Here is a 19640-nt window from a genome sequence, read left to right as displayed (position 1 = left end):
TGGCGTATTCTACATTCAGCAAGTTCTGGTGTGCTTCTGTGGGAATAAACTTGTTCAGTAAAAACAAGATAATTACTTTGTCTTTGAGAAGAGCAACCTGAATAACTTCATGGTACAACCTAGGAGTAGTATACATGTTAGAGGCAGAAAGTACAGTCTCTACTACGAAGCACAAAAGAGCACAGAAAGAGTTAAGATCTTAAATCTTTGCGTACGCTGTCCAATAACTGCAAAGAGTCAAGGGCTCCTTGTTCAGTTCTACTTTCTAATCTTTGACATAGAACATAGGCACTCTCTGAGTTATGTCACCCCATGAATCACTTATCAACAGGCCATAATGACTTTTTTTCCCTCAGAAACGTGTGCCTCTGGGACACTTTGGTTTCATCTGGTAACAGTCTTGTACATGGTAAGTGCTGCAGTGAAAATAAAATATCTACTTCTCACTGAAAAAAAAAAATACAATATGCATATTCAGGGCAAGGGAAGAAATTTATGCTGGAGAACTAGTCTATATGTTTGTCTATATATTGTCTATATATTTGCATGCACTGGGTCTCATACACATGTCCAGCATTATCATAATCTACTCTATAGGGAAAAGTATGAAGAACACACTTAAAGCTATTTTTGTTACAGTCAAGCCTGAAATATTTGAATACAATCCTGAAAAATCTACACAACTGACTTAATTAAAGCTGCATTAAAGACTGTGTGTATGCAGAATTTCACTTAAACTGGCAATTAATAGATCCACTACTCTATTAAACTACCCAGAGAAGACAGCTGTAGGTATTAGTAGGAGCAAGTCAGAAAATACCATCTGTATCTCCCAGCAGTCAGACTGGATTCTTAACAAGGTGTTTTTATCTATTTGACTAAGTTCAATAAATTCATCTTTAGGCAAAAATCTAAAGCAAAATTCTATCACCTTGCATTAGGGAGGAAAAATTAATACAGATTTAAGTATGAGAGCTTGGATTTGTAAAAGAACAAATTCAACTATCATACACAGCTGCAATTAACTGCAGTACTGGAATGAACATAGCAATGACCTGTGCAAACAATAGGTGCATTCTTAGATTCATGTTTTTAACCCAGCAGATTGCACTGGAGTTCTGTCTCATTTTAAAGAATTCAAGTCAGGGCACCTAAGAAACAGAGCTTAGGAAATTAGAATAATAAATGCCTATATGATAATTAATATTTACTGTAATTTTTATCTTCAGCTATTGTGGGTTTTTTTTTAGTATTCTCTTTTAATTTAATTTTAACATATATGTTGAATTTTATATTTTCTTAGGGTTCTTTTAATTCATGTATGTGCTTATATAGTGAAAAAGATAAGTTAGTCTGCATATCATATTTCTTGCACAGTCAGACCTACGTAGTCCGTACAGGAGCAAAGAACTGTTAACTGATACAGCGTTACCAATGTGAAGGATTGTATCTGTCAAGTTATAAAACATTCAGAAAACAGTAACAGAAATGCATTTGAAGATTAAAAGCTACTTACAGTTTCAAATCTATTAAAGTGTGGCATCCTTCTTCTTCAGCCTTCACTTGTCACGATCATGGTGCCACGGTACTGCAGTATGCACCTAAACATCAGCTGCTGATTTCAGGTGGTAGGAAGGGATATATCTGCGTCTTCGACATCAGGCAGAGGCAAATCCTTTATACCTTCCAAGCACACGATTCAGCTGTTAAGGCCCTTGCGCTGGACCCTTCTGAGGACTACTTTGTTACAGGCTCAGCAGAAGGTAACATGAAGGTAAGCTATGGAGTAGCAGAGTTGTAATACAAGAGTATTTATCTTACCTAGCGTGTCGATGTATTTTGGTCAGTGTGCTGAAAAAAGGTAGATGAATGTGGTAACAAAACAGCTGAAAAAAAACCAAAAAGCCCACAAAACTTCTACATTTGATATACAAGATGCTGGGTTTTATATTTCAAGTGTTAAAACTAAATATACTGAGATCTCTGTGTTCTCCAGTAAAGAAGATAAAAGTCTCTTAAAAGTTGCAGTTTTAAGTGGTTAAAGCACAATGCATGATTCTGAAATATTGCTTTTCCCCCTTAATGATGTATTGGTTTTGCCTTTGGATATGTCTCTTTATAACACAGCTGGTGCTCAGTAACCTTCATATCTTCAAAAATGTCTGTAGTACCAAGTTCTTTTTTTCCACTTGATGCTGTAGCACCAGACAGCCACTGAGATTTCACAGGAGGCAAACACACACCAAAAAAAAAAAAAAAAAAAAAAAAGAAATGGAGTTCCTGTTTTAAATGCATCCTATACAATTTTTGCACTTTTCCTGGGGAGAAAGCTGTTGGACACCTCTGATCTGGTAACAGCAGCTTTGCCCTGCAAAGTAACCAGCTGCCCTACGTTATGATGGCCCTATGCTGTTTTGCTGTGTGCTTCAACAAGAGCCTCTTAAGACTCTTGGATTTGTTGCAACTTTTGCTTATGGAGAACAAAAAATATCCTTTCTCTTTGCTGAATAGGGGCTTACAACAGCCAAGAATCTGAAACATTAGAGTAAAAAAAATAAAAGTCCTAATTTTAATTTCCTTCTGTTTCATTTGTCATTCTTTTGATACAGGTGTGGAGATTGACTGGCTATAATTTAATCCATTCCTTTAAAAATGAACACGCTAAGCAGTCCATTTTCAGAAATATTGGTGCTGGTGTCACCCAGATTGAAACCGTTCAAGGGAATCGTATCTTCTCCTGTGGAGCAGATGGCACGCTGAAAATGAGGGTTCTTCCCAACGCTTTCAACATACCTTCAGGCATTTTTGACATCCTGTAGCTTTCTGCGAGCTAACCCTGTTTTTATATAATGTCCCTTTAAGTCTCAAAAAATGCAGTGATATGCACTGTGGAATTTTTCTGTTGCCTTTCAAAGCAATTACAGCAACATTGAGTATTATCGGGGGGAGAAAGATGAAGTACTTTTACCACAGGTATATTTGGAATATACCTATAAGGATCACTGGGGTGGAAATGCAATTACTGTGTTGTAAAAGCAAAGAGTAAAACCCAGTACAGCCAGTCATGGGTGGGGTGTTGCTCAGTAACCCACGAGCTGCATTTGGTAAGTGTATTGTAGAGATCCTGACAGCTGTCAGTCACTTCACAAGCACTGTGGCTCTACAAGTCAGTAAGCATTTCTAATGTGATTCTGATTATTTTTATTCCAGTTTTTCCCACTAATGGAAGCATGTCTACAACTTCTCATTGTGAAATAGTTTAGTTTTAATTAAGGGTACTCAGTGTATTTGGTTTTCACAAGAACGTGTAATGGATGCAAATGCTGTGGAACAACGTGCAATCGAGAACGTACTGTGAGACGTATCATTTTATGCTGAGATTTTTTTCCCAGTTAGTATTACTACATAGTTGATACTGTAACTTGCACATTAACATTTTTAAATGCTTTTTTTTTTTTTTTAATTTGCACATTGTTTTCCTTTCTGACAGCTGTGTTCTCTATTGGCCACCTGCCTTTACTTTAGGAATGTATTGTGTGCATTAAATGTTTGTAGTGAGGAGACTCATGGTTCTGGTCAGCTTTTAGTTTTTGAAATTCATTTGTCCAGAAAAAAACTTCATTAAATGAAGCTAATAAGAAAATACCAATAGAACATACAATGCCACATCTCAGATGAATGTCAGGCTTTATGTGGCCAGCTAGTAAATAGTGGATAAAATTGGTAATTAAATTATTACCACAGCATCTTGTATAAACTATGCAGAGTTCAATATTGTTTGCTTGTAATATAACTAGCTACTGTTGTCAGATGTATTTTTCTGTTGTAAACAAAAACTATGTTCTTAAGACACTGGAAAAGATGTCTGCGTATTTAAATGTTAGCAAAGTGTCTTACTCTTCCAATGAAAATTTTGATGTCTGTGCTGTATTGTAAAATATACTGGAATAAAAAGCACCTTTCTCCAAAGGCAATCTTAAATTGCAGGCTGTGAAGTAGGAAAAGAAAGAAAAGTAAATGTCATTGTTTAGTTTTCCCTTTGTAAGTTAAATAAATTACTTTTATTTCACGGAACAGTTCATTTCAGAACTTTCTTACATTTAAATAGACTTAACTGAACTTCTTAGAGTCTGACTGGGACTGCATGAGCTAGCTTTGACTTGACTTGACCGTACTGAAGTAAGAAAAGATGAGCTGTTTGCATTTCATTTTCAGCTTTCCTAGAAAACTGTGAAGTTAATGTGTAGTTCTTCAAGTCCAGCTGAGGCAGCTGCAAGAAACGCTTTTTATACAAGCCTGGCTCTGCCACTGAGGCAGGAGATGGAGCTTGCCAGCCTTTCTCCGGGAGGTTGATCTAACTGGGTCAACTATGACATTCAGAAATTTAACATGAATTTAACATACGCGTGTTATATAAAATTTTTCAAATCTGGCTTAAACTATATTTTCACCGGTACATATTCCTGATTTTTTTTTTAACCAAGAAGTCTACTTCATTAGTAATATAATTAAAAAAAAAAAAGAAAACACAACCTCCCCCCAGACTGTAGTTCTGGACTGTGATGTTTTGCATTATTGTTGTGGATAGAATCCTTGGCGCATGAGTTCTGACGTATATATTAGCCCAGAGTATTAATTGTGCTTTGTCTCCATCTGCATCTCTATCCTTAGCACAGGAGGCCCAAATCCTGGCCTTAGTGAAACCAGCAGATGTGGTAAGAAAAGAGGATACGGCCCAGGCCCAGCCATCACTGTATCACATGAAGCCCAGCTGCAGCAGTATTTTTCTAGTACAACTGTTTAGCTAAGGTTCTGCAGGAAAAGATCATCCTGAATTCCTTTCATCGCTTCAGTGGTTCCTTGATACCAAGTAGGCATTAAATAGCTGAGTGCAGTCAGGGGCTTAAGAGACACTTTGTTTTTAAATATTTGGATCAATTCCATAGATTTACCAATAGACACAGGCAACCTAGAAATGGAGGTTTTCTGAGGGCACGATTTTGAATTGAAATACACCAAGACTCAATTTATGTTCCAGTGTTAAATTTAGAAATGTTAAGTACTGAACAAAATTAAATCAAAAGGTCCTATCATTTTTCACCTCTTCCTCCCAAAAATTTGAACGTGAGTGGCTACTTCCGAATCAACATCAAATTAAGTCACTAAGCACTATAATGAATACAGGCCATCCTGCTCCAAGTATTTCATTTTTTGAACAATACCAGCAAAGTATGCCCTCCATTTTGTGATTTCATTCTATGAATAAGCATGAGGAAAATTTATCAGAAATGTGCCCTCCTTATAACTGCTTAGTGAGTTATAGTTCTATGAAAGGGTAGACTTTACGTGGCAGTGAGGGGGAAGGAAGAGACTGCAACAATGCAAGCAACTACAACACTGTTAAAACAGGAATTTTAATAAAAAATTGTACATGTTTTTGTCCAATTTTATACCCAGTTACTTTCCTGCCCACATTCGCTTTACTAAACAGTTTCACGTGCTTCAGTATTTAATAACACCATTTTCCTTGGAACTAGGGCTGGATTGTGCTTTAATGATGTAACAGTTGGCTGGACTTCTCTAATTTGAAGCTTTTTGATACTTAAACAACTCTTCCCACTCTTTTTAACAGCCCTATATCCTTGTCAAATATATATTCACAGAGGATCGGGGCAAGTATTAAGTGAAAATAACAGAGAAAGGTATTTGTACACAAGTTCATTATTTAGACACAGTATACCATAATCACTGACTCAAAAATGATTGCAGATAAGATGATTGCAACTGAAAGTTATAAACAGTCACTGCTGATCGCATGACCATGGAATAATCAACAAATATTAGGTCTAATTATTGGCTCAAGAATGGGAAAAACAAAAGCAAGTCTGTGGTAACTGTGTGCCAGCTGTAATATTGAACAGTCATTCTTTGAACAACAAAAAGAAGCTATGGCCTGGATGATTTAGGTGCATTTATACAAAGGGGTCTGATTTCCCTTTTGAGCACACATGCAAACCACCATCAGTGAACAGAAAGTGTATACCAAGTGAAGGGACTCCAAAGTGTATACCACATAGCTTTAAATAATCTCTTTAGTCAAACACGACTCCCTAACATTCCTTTTTAAAATATATTCATCCACCAAAATGCACTGGATATACCATTAAACTCCCATTCTCCCATGTATACAAATTCTTATCTCTTAGACTGTATGAAAGCATAGCAAGAACAGACTGTGAAGATCGTAACTCAAACCTTGCATCAATCTGCTTTTCTTTCAATAAATCAAAAGCAAAACTTACTGTCATGTCCTTAGTATCAGTAACATACATAATTCCACATGCTATGAATGCATTACCAGCTTTGGACTTAGGATATGTGGTATTGATATGCCGAATGACTGAGAACGTTTCTTCATCGATGTGTGCTACTATGATAGTTTCATCAGTGCTTGAGGCATATATAATCCAGAGACCTTTTTCATCCACTGCTACATTGAAATACGTCTTTGAGTTAGAGAAGAGGTAGTTACGACCATGATATAAGGCATTTTCAATGAGCAGCGTGCCCAGCGATGCTTTATCAAGCCCAAGCCTGAAAGGAAATAAACTAAGTATCAGTATCTTGTGTTAAAAATTTGTTTGTATTTACAGCTGGTTGGCTGGACTGATTGAGAGCATGCTATTACCAATAGAAGCACTGTTGAAAATACTTGAGTTTTAGGACCGTTCTAATGATATCGTTTAAAATGAAGTACTCCACTGAAAGCGCCTTCCAAAACACTAGGAGGAAGCTTCATGGTAATAACCAATTTAAGGCACACAATAGCATGAGTTCACTTTGGGAAGTTTCGTTTTATTTAGTCTATGAATCTTAATATCACTAGGATGAAAGAAGCCAACTAAAAGAAAGAACAGGTGTGAAAAAGAGATAGATACCGGGTGAAGCCTCAAACTTGTGAACAGAGATCTACAGAAATTTGCTTTCTCCGAGGCAGATGCTAAAGGGAGAAAGTGTGACTGATGAAACTGGAATGAATTCTGGGCAGGTTCACCTAGTCTTGGAGCTTGTCTTTTGAAAATAGTTCAGATAATGCAGTGATTTGCTCAAACGAATATCAAAGGAATAAAAATGCTACTTTTACAGAGCCAAAATTCTGACCTCGTGCTGGCCTCCAAAAAGGACAGCCTGAATGTCTCATCTCTGATGTATGAAATTGTTTTTTTCCTTGAAATTCCTTAATACAGTGATAATCCGAAGACAGTGACATTTAGCACCTTAAAATTGAGTTCTTCTACTAGTTCAATTAGGTAATCAGCTACTATCAAAGCATATTTGCTGTTAGTGTTCCATCACTGAATAGTGTAGTGCTCTAATAAGCGCAGAGTATGCTTTTATCCTTTTAACTAATACGTTCTGTAATGAAGCACATTTCACTGTCTAACATTTATGTAACTATAGCTTATTTCCTCAAATAGAGAAGAAGCATTTTTCAGTTCAGGAATCTACTATCCAAGAATTTTCTGAAAGGACAGACTTACCACTGATAGGTTATGCAGGAAAACGATCCAAATAAAACTCAAAAACAAGTAGTCGGGTGATTTGCTTCAGCTTTTCTAAAACTCAACTCTGCAGCAGCTCCATATTCCAGCACCATACGTTTGCATTAAAACATGCTCTTAGGGCTGGAGTTGATTTCTGGAAATGTGTCGACCCAGTTAAACCTATTACTCACTTCATATTTGTAAATAACCTAATGCAAGGGCTAGAGGGACAGCCCTTAGCAGGAACAGTCCCATAGAAATGCCAGTTTGCTTCAGGAGGTTTTTCTATAAGAGTCAACAAGACAAAAAGCATCTCAAGATTCATTAGAGATGTGTAAGATCAGCAACATTGAAAACCTCATTTTTCCTCTTTTATGTGAAAATTCTGAAGCAGAATAGTGAGGTTTCATCCCTGAGGTTCCCTTCCTGTCACTCCATGGGGGCTGTCTAGCCTACAACTCCAAATGGCTCAATAAAGTCCTTAATCTTCTGCCACCTTGAGGTAAAAGATGAGACACAGGTCAGTGTTTCATCAGCCACATCAAGCTACAAGCAGTATTGTGATCAATGGAGATTAGTAAGTCAACCAAAATGAATAAAAGTGGGAAAACATTACAAGACAGAAGTGGCAGGGAGAAAGCATTCCTTATATAAGGGATCTGGCCATCACACAAAACTTACCAAAGGGTATCAGAGAAACCTAATTTTGTCAGCTTCTAAATGTGACAAGAAACTCCTTTTAGATACTTTTTTAGTGTTTGCAAAACCATCTAGCCAGGTTCTCACCAGTTCTTTGCATTACATCAACACAAAAGCTCCCAGAAGCTTTTTTTGCAGCCCCAAATCATGGATTTTGCTGTAACAAATTTCACACTGCCTAATCCTTTCTATGCTGAAAATAAATAATCTTTGAGTGAATAACTGAACAGAAAGGCTAACTTTTAGCAACTTCTTAGAGAAGTTCCGAAGGTTCTGTGGATAGCTTGTGTTCATCTGTATACAAAGGCAGTTCCAAATGAAGGGTGCCCAAGCAAAGGTGAGGAACTTCTGTCCTATCGCTATGTATTGTTTAGACGGAGGTGGTCATTAAAAATGTACAAACAAAAATCCCTACAGTTATTTAAAAGAGGTTGCCAGAAAGTGAGTTTGTCTTTGGCAGAATAAATGTTATAGAATCCAAGCAGCTTGCTTACATTCCTTGGCATCTAAATGAATATAGGAAGAAGGCACTTGCACCTGCTTGGGTGGAGACATCAAAGTACAGTAATGTTCTTGGCTCAGACATCAGAGTCATGTAACGGAGCTTGAAAGAAGATGCAATCTTTCACTTGCCCTTGGACTGAATTTTTTTGGCTCTTCCCACAAGATGAGTTTTTGGTTTTGATTTGTATTGTCTGTCATCAGTAGAGACTGAAGAAATAAGGATGTAATTTCCAGTTCAAATTCAGGGAGATGCACCGGGAGAGTTACAGAAATTTGTTATGAGGAAACCAAACAGTGGAGCGGTTCCTCCACAACAGAATGCACAATCACAGGTCGCTGTGTCCTCAGCAGGTGCCTTGGTGCACTCCTGTGCACAAGCAGCATTAACTCAACCCTTACCAGCAAAGAACAGTGCTATCTGAGAGCAAGGCGTGTGCATCAAGCCAGTAATAAGCTCTGGAAAGTCAACATGTTCCATAAGTGGGCTTCAGTTGCATAACCCCTCATCTGTGTCCCCCAGACCGCAGCTGAACCAGTTGCTACCCTGATGCAGGTACACTCACACAGCTTATTTTCTTTAATCATATTCTTTTTTCTGACCCTCATATTCCTTATTCAGTTCCCATTTCTTTCTGCCAATTATGAACACAGCAAAGAATCCAAGTGCAAAAAAAACCCAGAGCAATGTGTTGTATAATAGGAACCCACTGGACCCAAAGATTTCCAGCAGAAAAATCCATTGCCATCTCACACATTGTTAGCCTTAAGGTAATTGTATTTGACTTACTTCAGAATGACATTGGTTCCTCCCTTTTGGTAGTACAGATGATTGTTTTGTACTGCGTGACCGCAACCATAAAAGAACCCTGTGATGTTAATGATCCTGTAGCTGTCATTCAGCAAGGCGTTGGAGTTCTCATATTCTTTTATAGAGTTTCCTAAATGGGAGAATAATAATTAAAAAAAAGACTATCATTTGATTTATCTCATTTCTGAAATCTCTACCCTAAAATTCAATCTCTATTAAAATTCAATCAGAATCAAGTTTGTGACAGACAATAATCGTATTTATGTTTTCAACAGTGATTTAATATGCTGGAACATGATATAATAATCCAGAGGCATAACCAAGGACACACAGATGTGTTCAAGGAGCAGATTCCCACTGTGTAATCAGGCAGAATTTTGAACACACTTGCTGAATTGTGACAATATTCCTCTTCTCTACTCTTGTCCTGGAAATGATCTTTCAATGATGTAGCTCATGCAGCATCTGATTCATTTTCATGTCTTCCTTAATGGCAAAGCAAAAGTCCTAGCTACAATTTAGGGGATTAAATTAAAACCATAGGAAGCTGGTAAAAGACAAGAATACAAAGACATGGACAATGGGCATTAAAAAAAATCCTCAAGCTATTCAGAGTCAACACTGGACTTGAAAACGTCAGAAAATGCTAGAAGTGTCTATTGCATGCATAAGTAAGTATTATACAGTAATACGGAAAATATTCTCAAAAAGATGTGGGTAAAACCATCATGCTTTATTTGAAATATTAGTGGGTTGAAGGGATTCTGAATGTTAACATAAGCCTGCCTTTTGATACCAGCTAGCAGTGCCATACCTGAGAAGTGCATGGTAAGCCAAATCCTTTCATCGCTCACATTGGCAGGCTCCCGCATCCAAGTTCCAAAGGTTTGCTGTACGCTGACAAAGTGAACAGGACTTCCTACGGATGTTATGACACATTCTAGCAGAGAAAAAGCACGCGTCCGTTATCTGTGTGACTGCAAACCAGTAAGCTGCATTCAGCCCCACACTCTAGCAGGTTACCAGGTTTTTTGGAATGATCGGAGGTTCTGTCTTCAGCTTTTCCAGCCAGGGTGTCATCATTGGGTACAGCACATGTCTCACCTGGATTTGAGAGAGAAAGGGTCAATTGTGACATTTTTCTACATTCAACATGACAGATGCACAGTCAGTGACTCCACTAAACTAAAGGAACAACGACTGGGATTTTATTTCACCTGGAAAAATGCTTACATGGTTCTGGCCATCAGTGATACCTACATAACTGAACAAATGACGTGTTTGGGTGGGATCGTCCCCTTGAAGTTGTCAGGCTGACAGACAGATTTCAGGAGAGACTGGTTTTGCTCAGCAGATTTAATCCTCTATCTGAGAATTCTGGAGTAGGTGCTTTCGTAGGCAGTGCTGTCCCTCTGCTCAGATAACAGCAGATCACGGAAGCAGCTGCCAGCTGGCTGATTTATCAGTAATACCAAAAACCGCTTCCTTGGCAGTGAGCAAGGGCCAAACTCAAGGGCTTCATGTCCCCGTCCAGATACAGCAGCACAGGGACTGTACTCCGTAGGCAACCGTGGAAGTTCTGCGCTTGCCACGGATCCCCAGAACAGTAACGCTGTGCATAACGCACACACAGAGCACTCGTGCATAAGAGTGCAGGTCAGCCATCCATGCCATCAAAGAAGCAACGTGAAAGGCTAAGGGAAGTTATACACCATATTCTTTCCACATAGAGAAATGCCTCACCAAAGAAGCAAATAAATAACTGCAAACATTTTCCCCCACTCCTCAACGATCTGAAGGTTAACTGCTTGGGTTTTCTCCAGCATTTACCATTTAAATGATGCCTTAATGAGGTTATCTAGGGAACTTTTTCTGTAAACGCAGATACATCTTCTGCCTTAAAAACAATGCAACACTTTTCAATTTGTTTATAATACATCACCACGGAGAACAAACAGTGCTCAGTTCTGTGCTGAAGACATCCTGATTTCATTGCACCCTTGTTTTCTAATCCCATTCTTAACATTCATCTCCTTGCACATTTCACACATTTTCGCTGCTGCTTTCCAATCGATTCCTGCGCTTTGCAGGACTGTGATGATGTTGAAATGAGCAAGGTAGCAAAAATACAAAGTAACCATAAAGTAAAGCTGAAAGGGCAGTATGACACTGAGGAAAGAAAGCAGATTGCACTGCATTGTTTCCTCCTTAAGGTTATAACCTCTCTCTGTTCATACAGAGAGAAAATACTCCCAGGTAGACCCAAAACAACACCTATTTCTCCCATCCATTTATCTAGAACACTTACTGATATAATGTTAAAGCTGTAATTGATCACAGCTTATCTCCTAAAAAAGGCACAGTCAATCCAGCTGTGGGAAGATGTGTGCCCTTAGCTGGAATCCAGCAGTCCCCCCCAAGGACCCTCTCCAGGTTTTGATCTCAAAGTCTTCTCCAAATATCTCAAGAAAGGAATCCACCCCACACCAATTACAAGCTGTGATATGCTCATTTCTTAGTCAGCCCAAGAAAACTGATAAAATTACTGCATGAGCAGTTCCTCACACAGTGGTTTATCTAACACTATGGAATAGTCAAGGACCAGGTCAATGTTTCTTGTGAAGATGAATGCACTGTTTGGATTTGAGAACATTTGCGGTGCTCTCTGGGAACTTTCAGCTGCATGAAACAGAAAGCAATTAAGATCAGAAAGACAGTTTTCCACCAGAGACCGCTATGTGAAATTTCCATTGCTTTCTTTCCACCAAAAAAAAAAAAAAAAAAGGTAAGTGTCATACTGGTTCTAACGCTAAAATATTCTGGGTGGGAGTTAATGGAGTTCACAGGACATTAGAAGTATGGATGTGGTCAGCCTGGGGGAGGATGTGAAGGGCAGAGTGAGGGATATGCTGCTTGTGTTAGAATTAGCTAACAGCATCACTGGGAGCAAAGCACCTGAGCTTGCAACTAATTATTTTGTTCTCTTAAGGAAATTAAATTTTGAAACAGGTAAAATGTGACTCATAGAAATCATTCTTACATTCTTATGCAATAAGTTAATTACAGCTGTAAATCAGGATACATATTCTCTTTCTTCAAAGGGATACGATTATTATGTAACAAAAGATGATTTATTTTTGCATTACAGTCACACAATCTACCACTTATAACGTTTAAATGCTCACTGAGGAGCACCTCTTTCGTGCAAAGTTATATTCAAATAACTCCCATCTGCACACTGGGATTTCAAATCCATCAGATAAAGTTTATCCCTCCAAAGAACTTCAGACCGTACCAAGAACTGAAAAGAGGCTTCCTGAGTAAATGCTCTAATTGCATCTGGCACAGCACCTCACACATTTCTGAATTTCAAATAGCTTCACATTTCTGCTCAGCCAACAACTTTCCATTGCAAGGAGGCTCTTTGGGCTCCATTCTGATGCCTCAATACCCAGCATCTCCTGACTGAAATTCACACGTTACTACAATTACATTCTATGTTAAGGATAAGGGACAGAAATAACTGATGTATGTTCCAGCCAGTATTAAATATTCACTGGTTAATAGCATTCATAGTAAAAAAGATTTCATCTTACCAAACTGTGCAGAATGATGGCTAAAAAGGAAAAAGATGACCTTAACATTCATACCAGTCCTAGCTCACTCAAAACTCCTACAAGCTGAAATGGACATTTCTAACAGCTACTCACTAGTTATCTCCTTGCAGTGAACAATTCAGGTGCTAGACATCCTTAATGCAGTGTGCCTCCTGCAAGGTGAAGGGCTGCTAGTGTCAAATGGGCAGAAGAAAGAAGGGAGAACAGTATTTTGAATCCATTATCACTGAAAAACCACTGCAGAAGAAGCGAGCTCCCCCTGCTCAACTTATTATTGCAACATCAAATGAATACCACCCTGTTAATGGTGAGACTTATGAATCACTCTGCATACTTCATGTTTGCATTGTTTGTTCTAGTTCATACGTTCCCAGCTACCAAAGAAAACCCACTTAACCAACACTGTCACAGACAACTCCCTTCTTTTCTGAAAAATGTGAAAGAAGGAAAATTAGTAACTGGGACATTCTTCGCTGTTCTTTTATTGAATCACTCCGACCTTTTCAGTGAGGCGGAAATTTCATCCCAAGGCTGTAAAGAGAGCCACAGTCACTGAAAGATCTATCTCTCTGGCATCAAATGTAATACCTTCTGGGGTAAAGGACAAGGACAGTAGGGCCAGATCCAGTATGTAGATCCAAAACCCAAAGTTTGCTTCTGTTCTCAAGCTAGAAATACAAATGCTGTTCTAACAACTGCTTCTCTTTGCTTTCCATTATCAGCTGATGGCTCACGCCAGCATTTTCCAGTTATCACAATACAACAGTGTTCGTAGAACCCATGTTGCAGAGCGTCCAAGCAACCAGCTTGTCTCACCTCATACTGATTCAGTGACTAATAAGAAAGGCTCTGAGGTAACATTTCTGGTCAAAATGGTCTAAACTTCAGTGACTTGATACTTCAAATACTTATAAAATAAAGCTGCTGAGTTTTACAACACAATGAGGAAGATTTCCAAACATCAGTGTGTACCTTTTCCCTCCTTCCCTATATGGGAGGGGAGATGGAGAGGAGAGAGGCAGTGCAGCTGCTGCATTTCAGCAGACAGCCTATGAACTGGCAGTTTGGGTGTTCATATCTTGGTTATAACAGTATCTGCTGTGAAATTTGCAGCCAATCACTGTTTCATGACACTTAGAACAATGGGCTTAATCTTGAACATGTTCATAATATTAAAAAGAACAATGGAAAGAACTAACCTGTGCATTTGTTGCTGTACAAGTTGTCCTGAAGCTGTGCTTTACCTTTACGTTTTCCTGGAGGCCCTGGGGGTCCAGGTGGCCCAGGGGGGCCTGGTGGTCCAGGTTCACCTTTTGCACCTGTGTACAAAGCAAAGTGCGATGTCACAGGCCCTGCAGGCAAGCATGCAACTCGCAGCAAACTGCGAGTCCATGTGATGGACCTATTAGAGATGTATAAAATAGCCTCTGTCCTCTGAAGAGGTTTTTGGGTACAGAAAAAAGTATGGCTCATTAAACTCTCTAGAGTGCTCTTTCTTTGAATCATAGAATCACAGAATATCCCAAGTTGGAAGGGACCCATAAGGATCGTAGAGTCCAGCTCCTGGAAGGTGAACCATCCAGAGCTTTATAGGTTCCAGGATATTAATGCAATTTAATCTGTCTGGATTATAGGCATATTAGAAAGATATAAAGCACAATTGCCATTTATATTATTTTTTTCTAAGACTTCAGTTTAAAAGGCTCCAGCACTATAGTTCCAGCAGCTTACATATTCAGTTGCCGTGATGCTTCCCTCATGTATTCCTGAGTGGAAATCCGCTCTCGTTTTCTAACACATAAGTAAAACTACTCTGTATAAGAGAGCAGAAGGCGATCAGCCATCTGGAAGCATACTGCAAAGGGTGGAATTCATGTACACCTCAACCCAAGGCCCACATAAGTTTTGTGAGGAACTGCATTATAAAGGGGACACAACCCCTGGGCAGTCCTTTTTGCATTTGGAGCTGCTCATACCCTCCAGACTATTACTGAGAGATACTAATATCTGAACTGTAGCAATGCCCAGAAACTTCACTGTGGAAAATGTGGCTGTGTTGGTTGGTCCAACTCTTGTGGACCACATTCATGCTACAGAAGCAGAGAGTATATTTTTCTACCATGTACACTGTTGCAAGAGAGTGCACTTCTTCCTACCTTCCAATATCACATCATTGTTTGCATCCCCCTTTTCTCCCTTTGCTCCTCTTGCACCTTTTCCACCAGGCATACCATCCTTGCCAGGTAAACCTATTTCTCCAGGTTCTCCTTTCTGTCCTTGGTCACCTTTTGGTCCTGGCACACCTAGAAATAAAAAGATTTCAGTACAAAAAACACCTACCCGGTGTTAAGCACACCATTCCTAAGATCAATACATTCTGTTGAAATACAAAATGCATTCACCCTAGCTGTTCGGTGGCTCAACATATTGCACTTTCAACATTTTCCCTTCCCCCTGCAGAACATTAAAGTAGCTACCCAGTAGCATTCCCACATGCCCTTGTTGCAAGCACGATCACTCCGTACACCTCCTGTGCTTGATCATTCAGCAGAGTAACATTTTCAACAAGATGTTCACTTGTCCTGTGTAATCTCGGTCAGAGCATTTTGCAACAAGGAACACAATGGTGTGGTTGTTCAACTGACACCAAAACGCTCCACTTTGTGTCAAAAAACATTGTGTCACTATTTGATGCTGTACAAGAGAGAAGCGAGCAGCCACACAACCAGAAATGGAAGCGTTCTTGCAGGCTTAGGGTTCACATTACATCTGTACGTAAGGAGAGGAGGAGAAAATGCTTGTCCTTCCACTTACAGTTTTACTAACATCGAAATTGTGAAACCAGAAACAGAGTTACAGTTTTGGGATGAGATCTGAAACTTGACTTCGGCACAATTGCCCTCTGACTCGGAAAACAGGTTTTCACTTTCATTTCCCATTAAAAAAAAAAATGTTGATGAATACTAAAGCAACAGGCCATGGACTGTCTCAAACAACCAGACAATTGTCCCAAAATCAGTCTTTGTTTTTAAAGCCCTCTGAAGTCAAAGGTTCCTTATGTTGGCAGGTTGAAGGAATGGAAATATTCTTATAATGACATTATTTACAAGCAAGTTCAGAATACTGAGATGCAATTAATTTCATTCGATAGCCTTTCTTTGCAATATTTGATAGTATATTTATATGATCTTTCTCTCTCTAGAATGCATCTGAAGTGATCTACAAAAACTTAACACAAGACAGAATGAAATGAACGTTACAGAATTCTGCAATGTGCAAATTCTTCGAGGACAGTGAATCCCTTCTCCCTGTAACAAAGGTCTAAAATAACTGCATCTGAATGTAACAATCAAGAAAGGATTTTTTTTCCCCAACAAAGAAATACCTATTTTTCCCCTTTTTCCATTTAGTCCTGGTTCTCCCTTTTGGCCTGGAACACCCGGGGCTCCATCTGAGCCATTGTAGCCAGGAGGTCCCTCGAGCCCAGGTGGCCCTGAAGAAGCCAAACAGCACAACAGAAATGTCACCATTTGCCATAACATCAGAAATCAATAACCAACATTTCTAAGAGCTGTTTATAGCATCAAATTAAAATATTCAGCTACTCTTTTATAATGCTCTTAGCCTAAATGCTACTTGAAAATTCTTAACATCATCTAGCTTTGAACAAATATGTTTTGGCAAACATTAAACTATTGTCTCACCTCCAGCACAAAAGCAGAACCTCCCTTCTGCCCCCAGTGGGGCACAGGTTGACCTAAGTATGAAAGTGATAAAGGCAAGTAGTCGCTCTATTCTCCTTCATTCTAATTAGCAAAGGAAGACTATTCTATAAAGATACATTTCTATATTTCAACATTTATATCGACAACTGTTTCAGTCACCCAAATCCATTACTGCAGTTGTCAAAATGTCTTACCTGGGGGACCTGGGGGGCCTGCACCAAGAACATGGAAAAGAACACAAGAAAGAAGAAACAGTGAGTTTACCCAAGCAAGTGAACAAAAAACAATTCCAGACTGAAGTGATGAGCATTGGATAAGAACAATGAAAAGGGATGGAAACAAATCACATGTCAAAAGGAAAAGCTATGGGTTTACATGTTTTGTGTTGAAAACAAACATTTGAACATCAGCAAGAACTCAAGTAGACTTACAGAGAAAATATCCTTAAAAGCAGTTCATGTATGTGTGTGTGTGTGTGTGTGTGTACATATTCTGCCTTTAGCAACTTTCAGCTGATGAAGATCTGAAAACCACCTCTACAATATCACCTCACTGCGGCTAGGTGCTGATGGAACACCATGAGCCCAAGCCATCTAGCTATCATTACATTCCCTTTATATATGTTTGAGGGGGGTTGTGCTTTCTGTGTTCGTTTTCTTTCGTTTTGTTGTTTGCTTTTTTTTTTTTTTTTACAGTAGGAGAATAGCTTTACAACACTTCACAACACAGGTGAAGTCCTGAACCTGTTGAAAGAATACATTAAAAATACTTTCCATGCTTCCTTGTGTTTTTCAGCTATTTCACTACAGTTCAGGATTCAGACTACTTTAAACAGGAAAAAAGGTCTTGTCAATCCTATTAACTATTTCTAAACCACAGTCATTGTTTTTACATGTAATTGGTCTCTGGACTGCACCACAGTCCCCATAGGACCTGGCTGGAGGATTGGCCGGTGCAGAAGAAATTGAAATTATTCAGTTATTCCGCAACGTGTATTACAATAAAATCTGCCTTACTCTCTCTGATTCAACTCAAGTATAAGAGCTTAATGATAAGAAAGCACAGCAGGCAGGAGTAAAGCATTACCTGAAAATGTTTCTATTAAAAGATTTGTCTTATGTAATCCCCAATACACATTTTAAAAATATACATTTCAAAAGTCGTTGTTGCAATTAAAGGACCAAATCAGCTCTGTGAACATTTTTATCCAGCCGCTAAGTACTGCCTTGTTTCAACAACAACAACAACAACAAAACCCAAAGACAAAATAACAGTAATTCCTGGATTTCCCTACAGATGACACTTTCCAGCTTTAACAAGAAAATGCCATGACTAATGTAAAACTATTTTATAATGCCATTACAGAGATTATCCCTTTTAATCAGTACTGACAGTAACACCAGTTAATAACTTGCTGCCGGTTTTCCAGTAACTGAATGTCTCTCCCACACCTCAGAGTTATGTGCATTAGCACCGTATGTCAACTCCATGACAAACGTATGTCATCTCAGACTCTGAGGTTCTTAATTATCCTTGTATCAGCATAAGATAAGTAAGAAAGGTGCTTGAAAGGTAGTACAAAGGGCTGCAGCAGAGAAAGCCAGGACTAAAGAAGCGGTTTAATAGAGTCAGGAAAGCAGAAAGCAGCAGAAGGCATCGAGTGGGTGAATTCACAACTCCAGAGCCCAAGGAAACATGGGTTCAAGCAAACTCCTAAACTTCCAGCATTTATAAGTAGGTACAGCTAAGTCCCAAAGTAGCACCTGCTATCTTTTTTAAGTAAATAATGCAAGCGATATATATATGTATATATATAAATTTTAATAAATAGCAAAACTTGTCATGTACAACTTTATCTACCTCAAGTTCCTTGAAAACGTTGTGATTCTGTATTGCTGAGGGTAAAAACAAATGTAATGTTCATGGCAATCAACATACCTGTTAAGCATATCCCTTTTGTGCTGTTACATAAATCCACCATCACTCGGACCTAATGTTGTAAAGAAAGTAAAGTTTAAAACGAGGCAGGCCATGGCAGCTCAAAGAAAATGGTCTGATTTCCTCAGACTACAAAACCAAAGATTCTGTTACTGTGCTTGTAAGAATAAAATATTTAGACCTGTTTTTACACCAACCACTTCCTTGTGCAGTGATTCTCTGACACGGATTTGTTTGGTACACCTTATTTTAAACCCTATTGAAAACTTTAAGAAGATACTTGGCAGTCAGTTCCATGCAGCATCCAATCATTAACATTCACATGTTACTGTAATCCAGGTGTATGACTGCCCATGTGCTGACTGCCAGTGTGAAGTATTCAAAGCTGACATCAGCCAACGAATACTGCATTCAATTCTACTTCAACTTTATAAACAGTGGATACTTTTCCAACATAGCACATCCCATGAGAAAGATGTGCTGTGTTCCACACAAGAGATTGCTTCCCTTGGAATCACTGAGACTGGCAGTCTTGGAGTGGATCCTTACCCATTCAAAATACTTCAGCTGAACAGTGACAGACTTTATAAGAACCAGCTGACATTCATACAGATGCCTCTAATCTGGAGTAGACCAACTTTCATAAATTAAAAGGCCGTTTTCACAAAACGTGTGCATTTTGGTATTTGTTTCTATATTTCTTTCTTCTTTACACCTGTAAACAGCCATACAGACTCTGAACAAAACTCTGAGTCCTGCAAAGCAGTAAGTTCTGTGACTTCCCACAGACTGGAATGACAGCATT

General features: G+C 38.8%; 2 protein-coding genes across 11 annotated transcripts in view; one reads left to right on the top strand and one right to left on the bottom strand.

The window, feature by feature from the left end:
- The window catches only part of DMXL2 (Dmx like 2), a 51143-nt gene extending 47069 nt beyond the window's left edge, over nucleotides 1-4074 (top strand). Inside the window, exons 42-44 of one of the 2 annotated variants that reach the window (XM_021407254.1) lie at nucleotides 357-409; nucleotides 1557-1774; nucleotides 2610-4074. In XM_021407254.1, the coding sequence (XP_021262929.1) occupies nucleotides 357-409; nucleotides 1557-1774; nucleotides 2610-2819 (481 nt within the window). In that variant the 3' untranslated portion in view covers nucleotides 2820-4074. The remainder of the gene's footprint in view (nucleotides 1-356; nucleotides 410-1556; nucleotides 1775-2609) is intronic. The other variant, XM_021407255.1, reaches the window with a different exon arrangement.
- GLDN (gliomedin) overlaps nucleotides 5396-19640 on the bottom strand; it is a 113595-nt gene continuing 99350 nt past the window's right edge. For all 9 annotated transcript variants that reach the window (XM_021407304.1, XM_021407298.1, XM_021407299.1 and 6 more), the window contains 9 exons: nucleotides 18836-18887; nucleotides 17092-17109; nucleotides 16558-16665; nucleotides 15329-15475; nucleotides 14372-14491; nucleotides 10579-10659; nucleotides 10370-10495; nucleotides 9535-9685; nucleotides 5396-6594 (listed from right to left, as the gene is read on the bottom strand). In XM_021407304.1, the coding sequence (XP_021262979.1) occupies nucleotides 6135-6594; nucleotides 9535-9685; nucleotides 10370-10495; nucleotides 10579-10659; nucleotides 14372-14491; nucleotides 15329-15475; nucleotides 16558-16665; nucleotides 17092-17109; nucleotides 18836-18878 (1254 nt within the window). In that variant the 5' untranslated portion in view covers nucleotides 18879-18887 and the 3' untranslated portion in view covers nucleotides 5396-6134. The remainder of the gene's footprint in view (nucleotides 6595-9534; nucleotides 9686-10369; nucleotides 10496-10578; nucleotides 10660-14371; nucleotides 14492-15328; nucleotides 15476-16557; nucleotides 16666-17091; nucleotides 17110-18835; nucleotides 18888-19640) is intronic.

Source organism: Numida meleagris, chromosome 9 (genome assembly GCF_002078875.1).
Source record: "Numida meleagris isolate 19003 breed g44 Domestic line chromosome 9, NumMel1.0, whole genome shotgun sequence".
In the NCBI taxonomy this organism is placed as follows: Eukaryota; Metazoa; Chordata; class Aves; order Galliformes; family Numididae; genus Numida; species Numida meleagris.
Note: the sequence above shows the minus strand (reverse complement) of the source record. Positions and strands in the feature narration are given on the sequence as shown.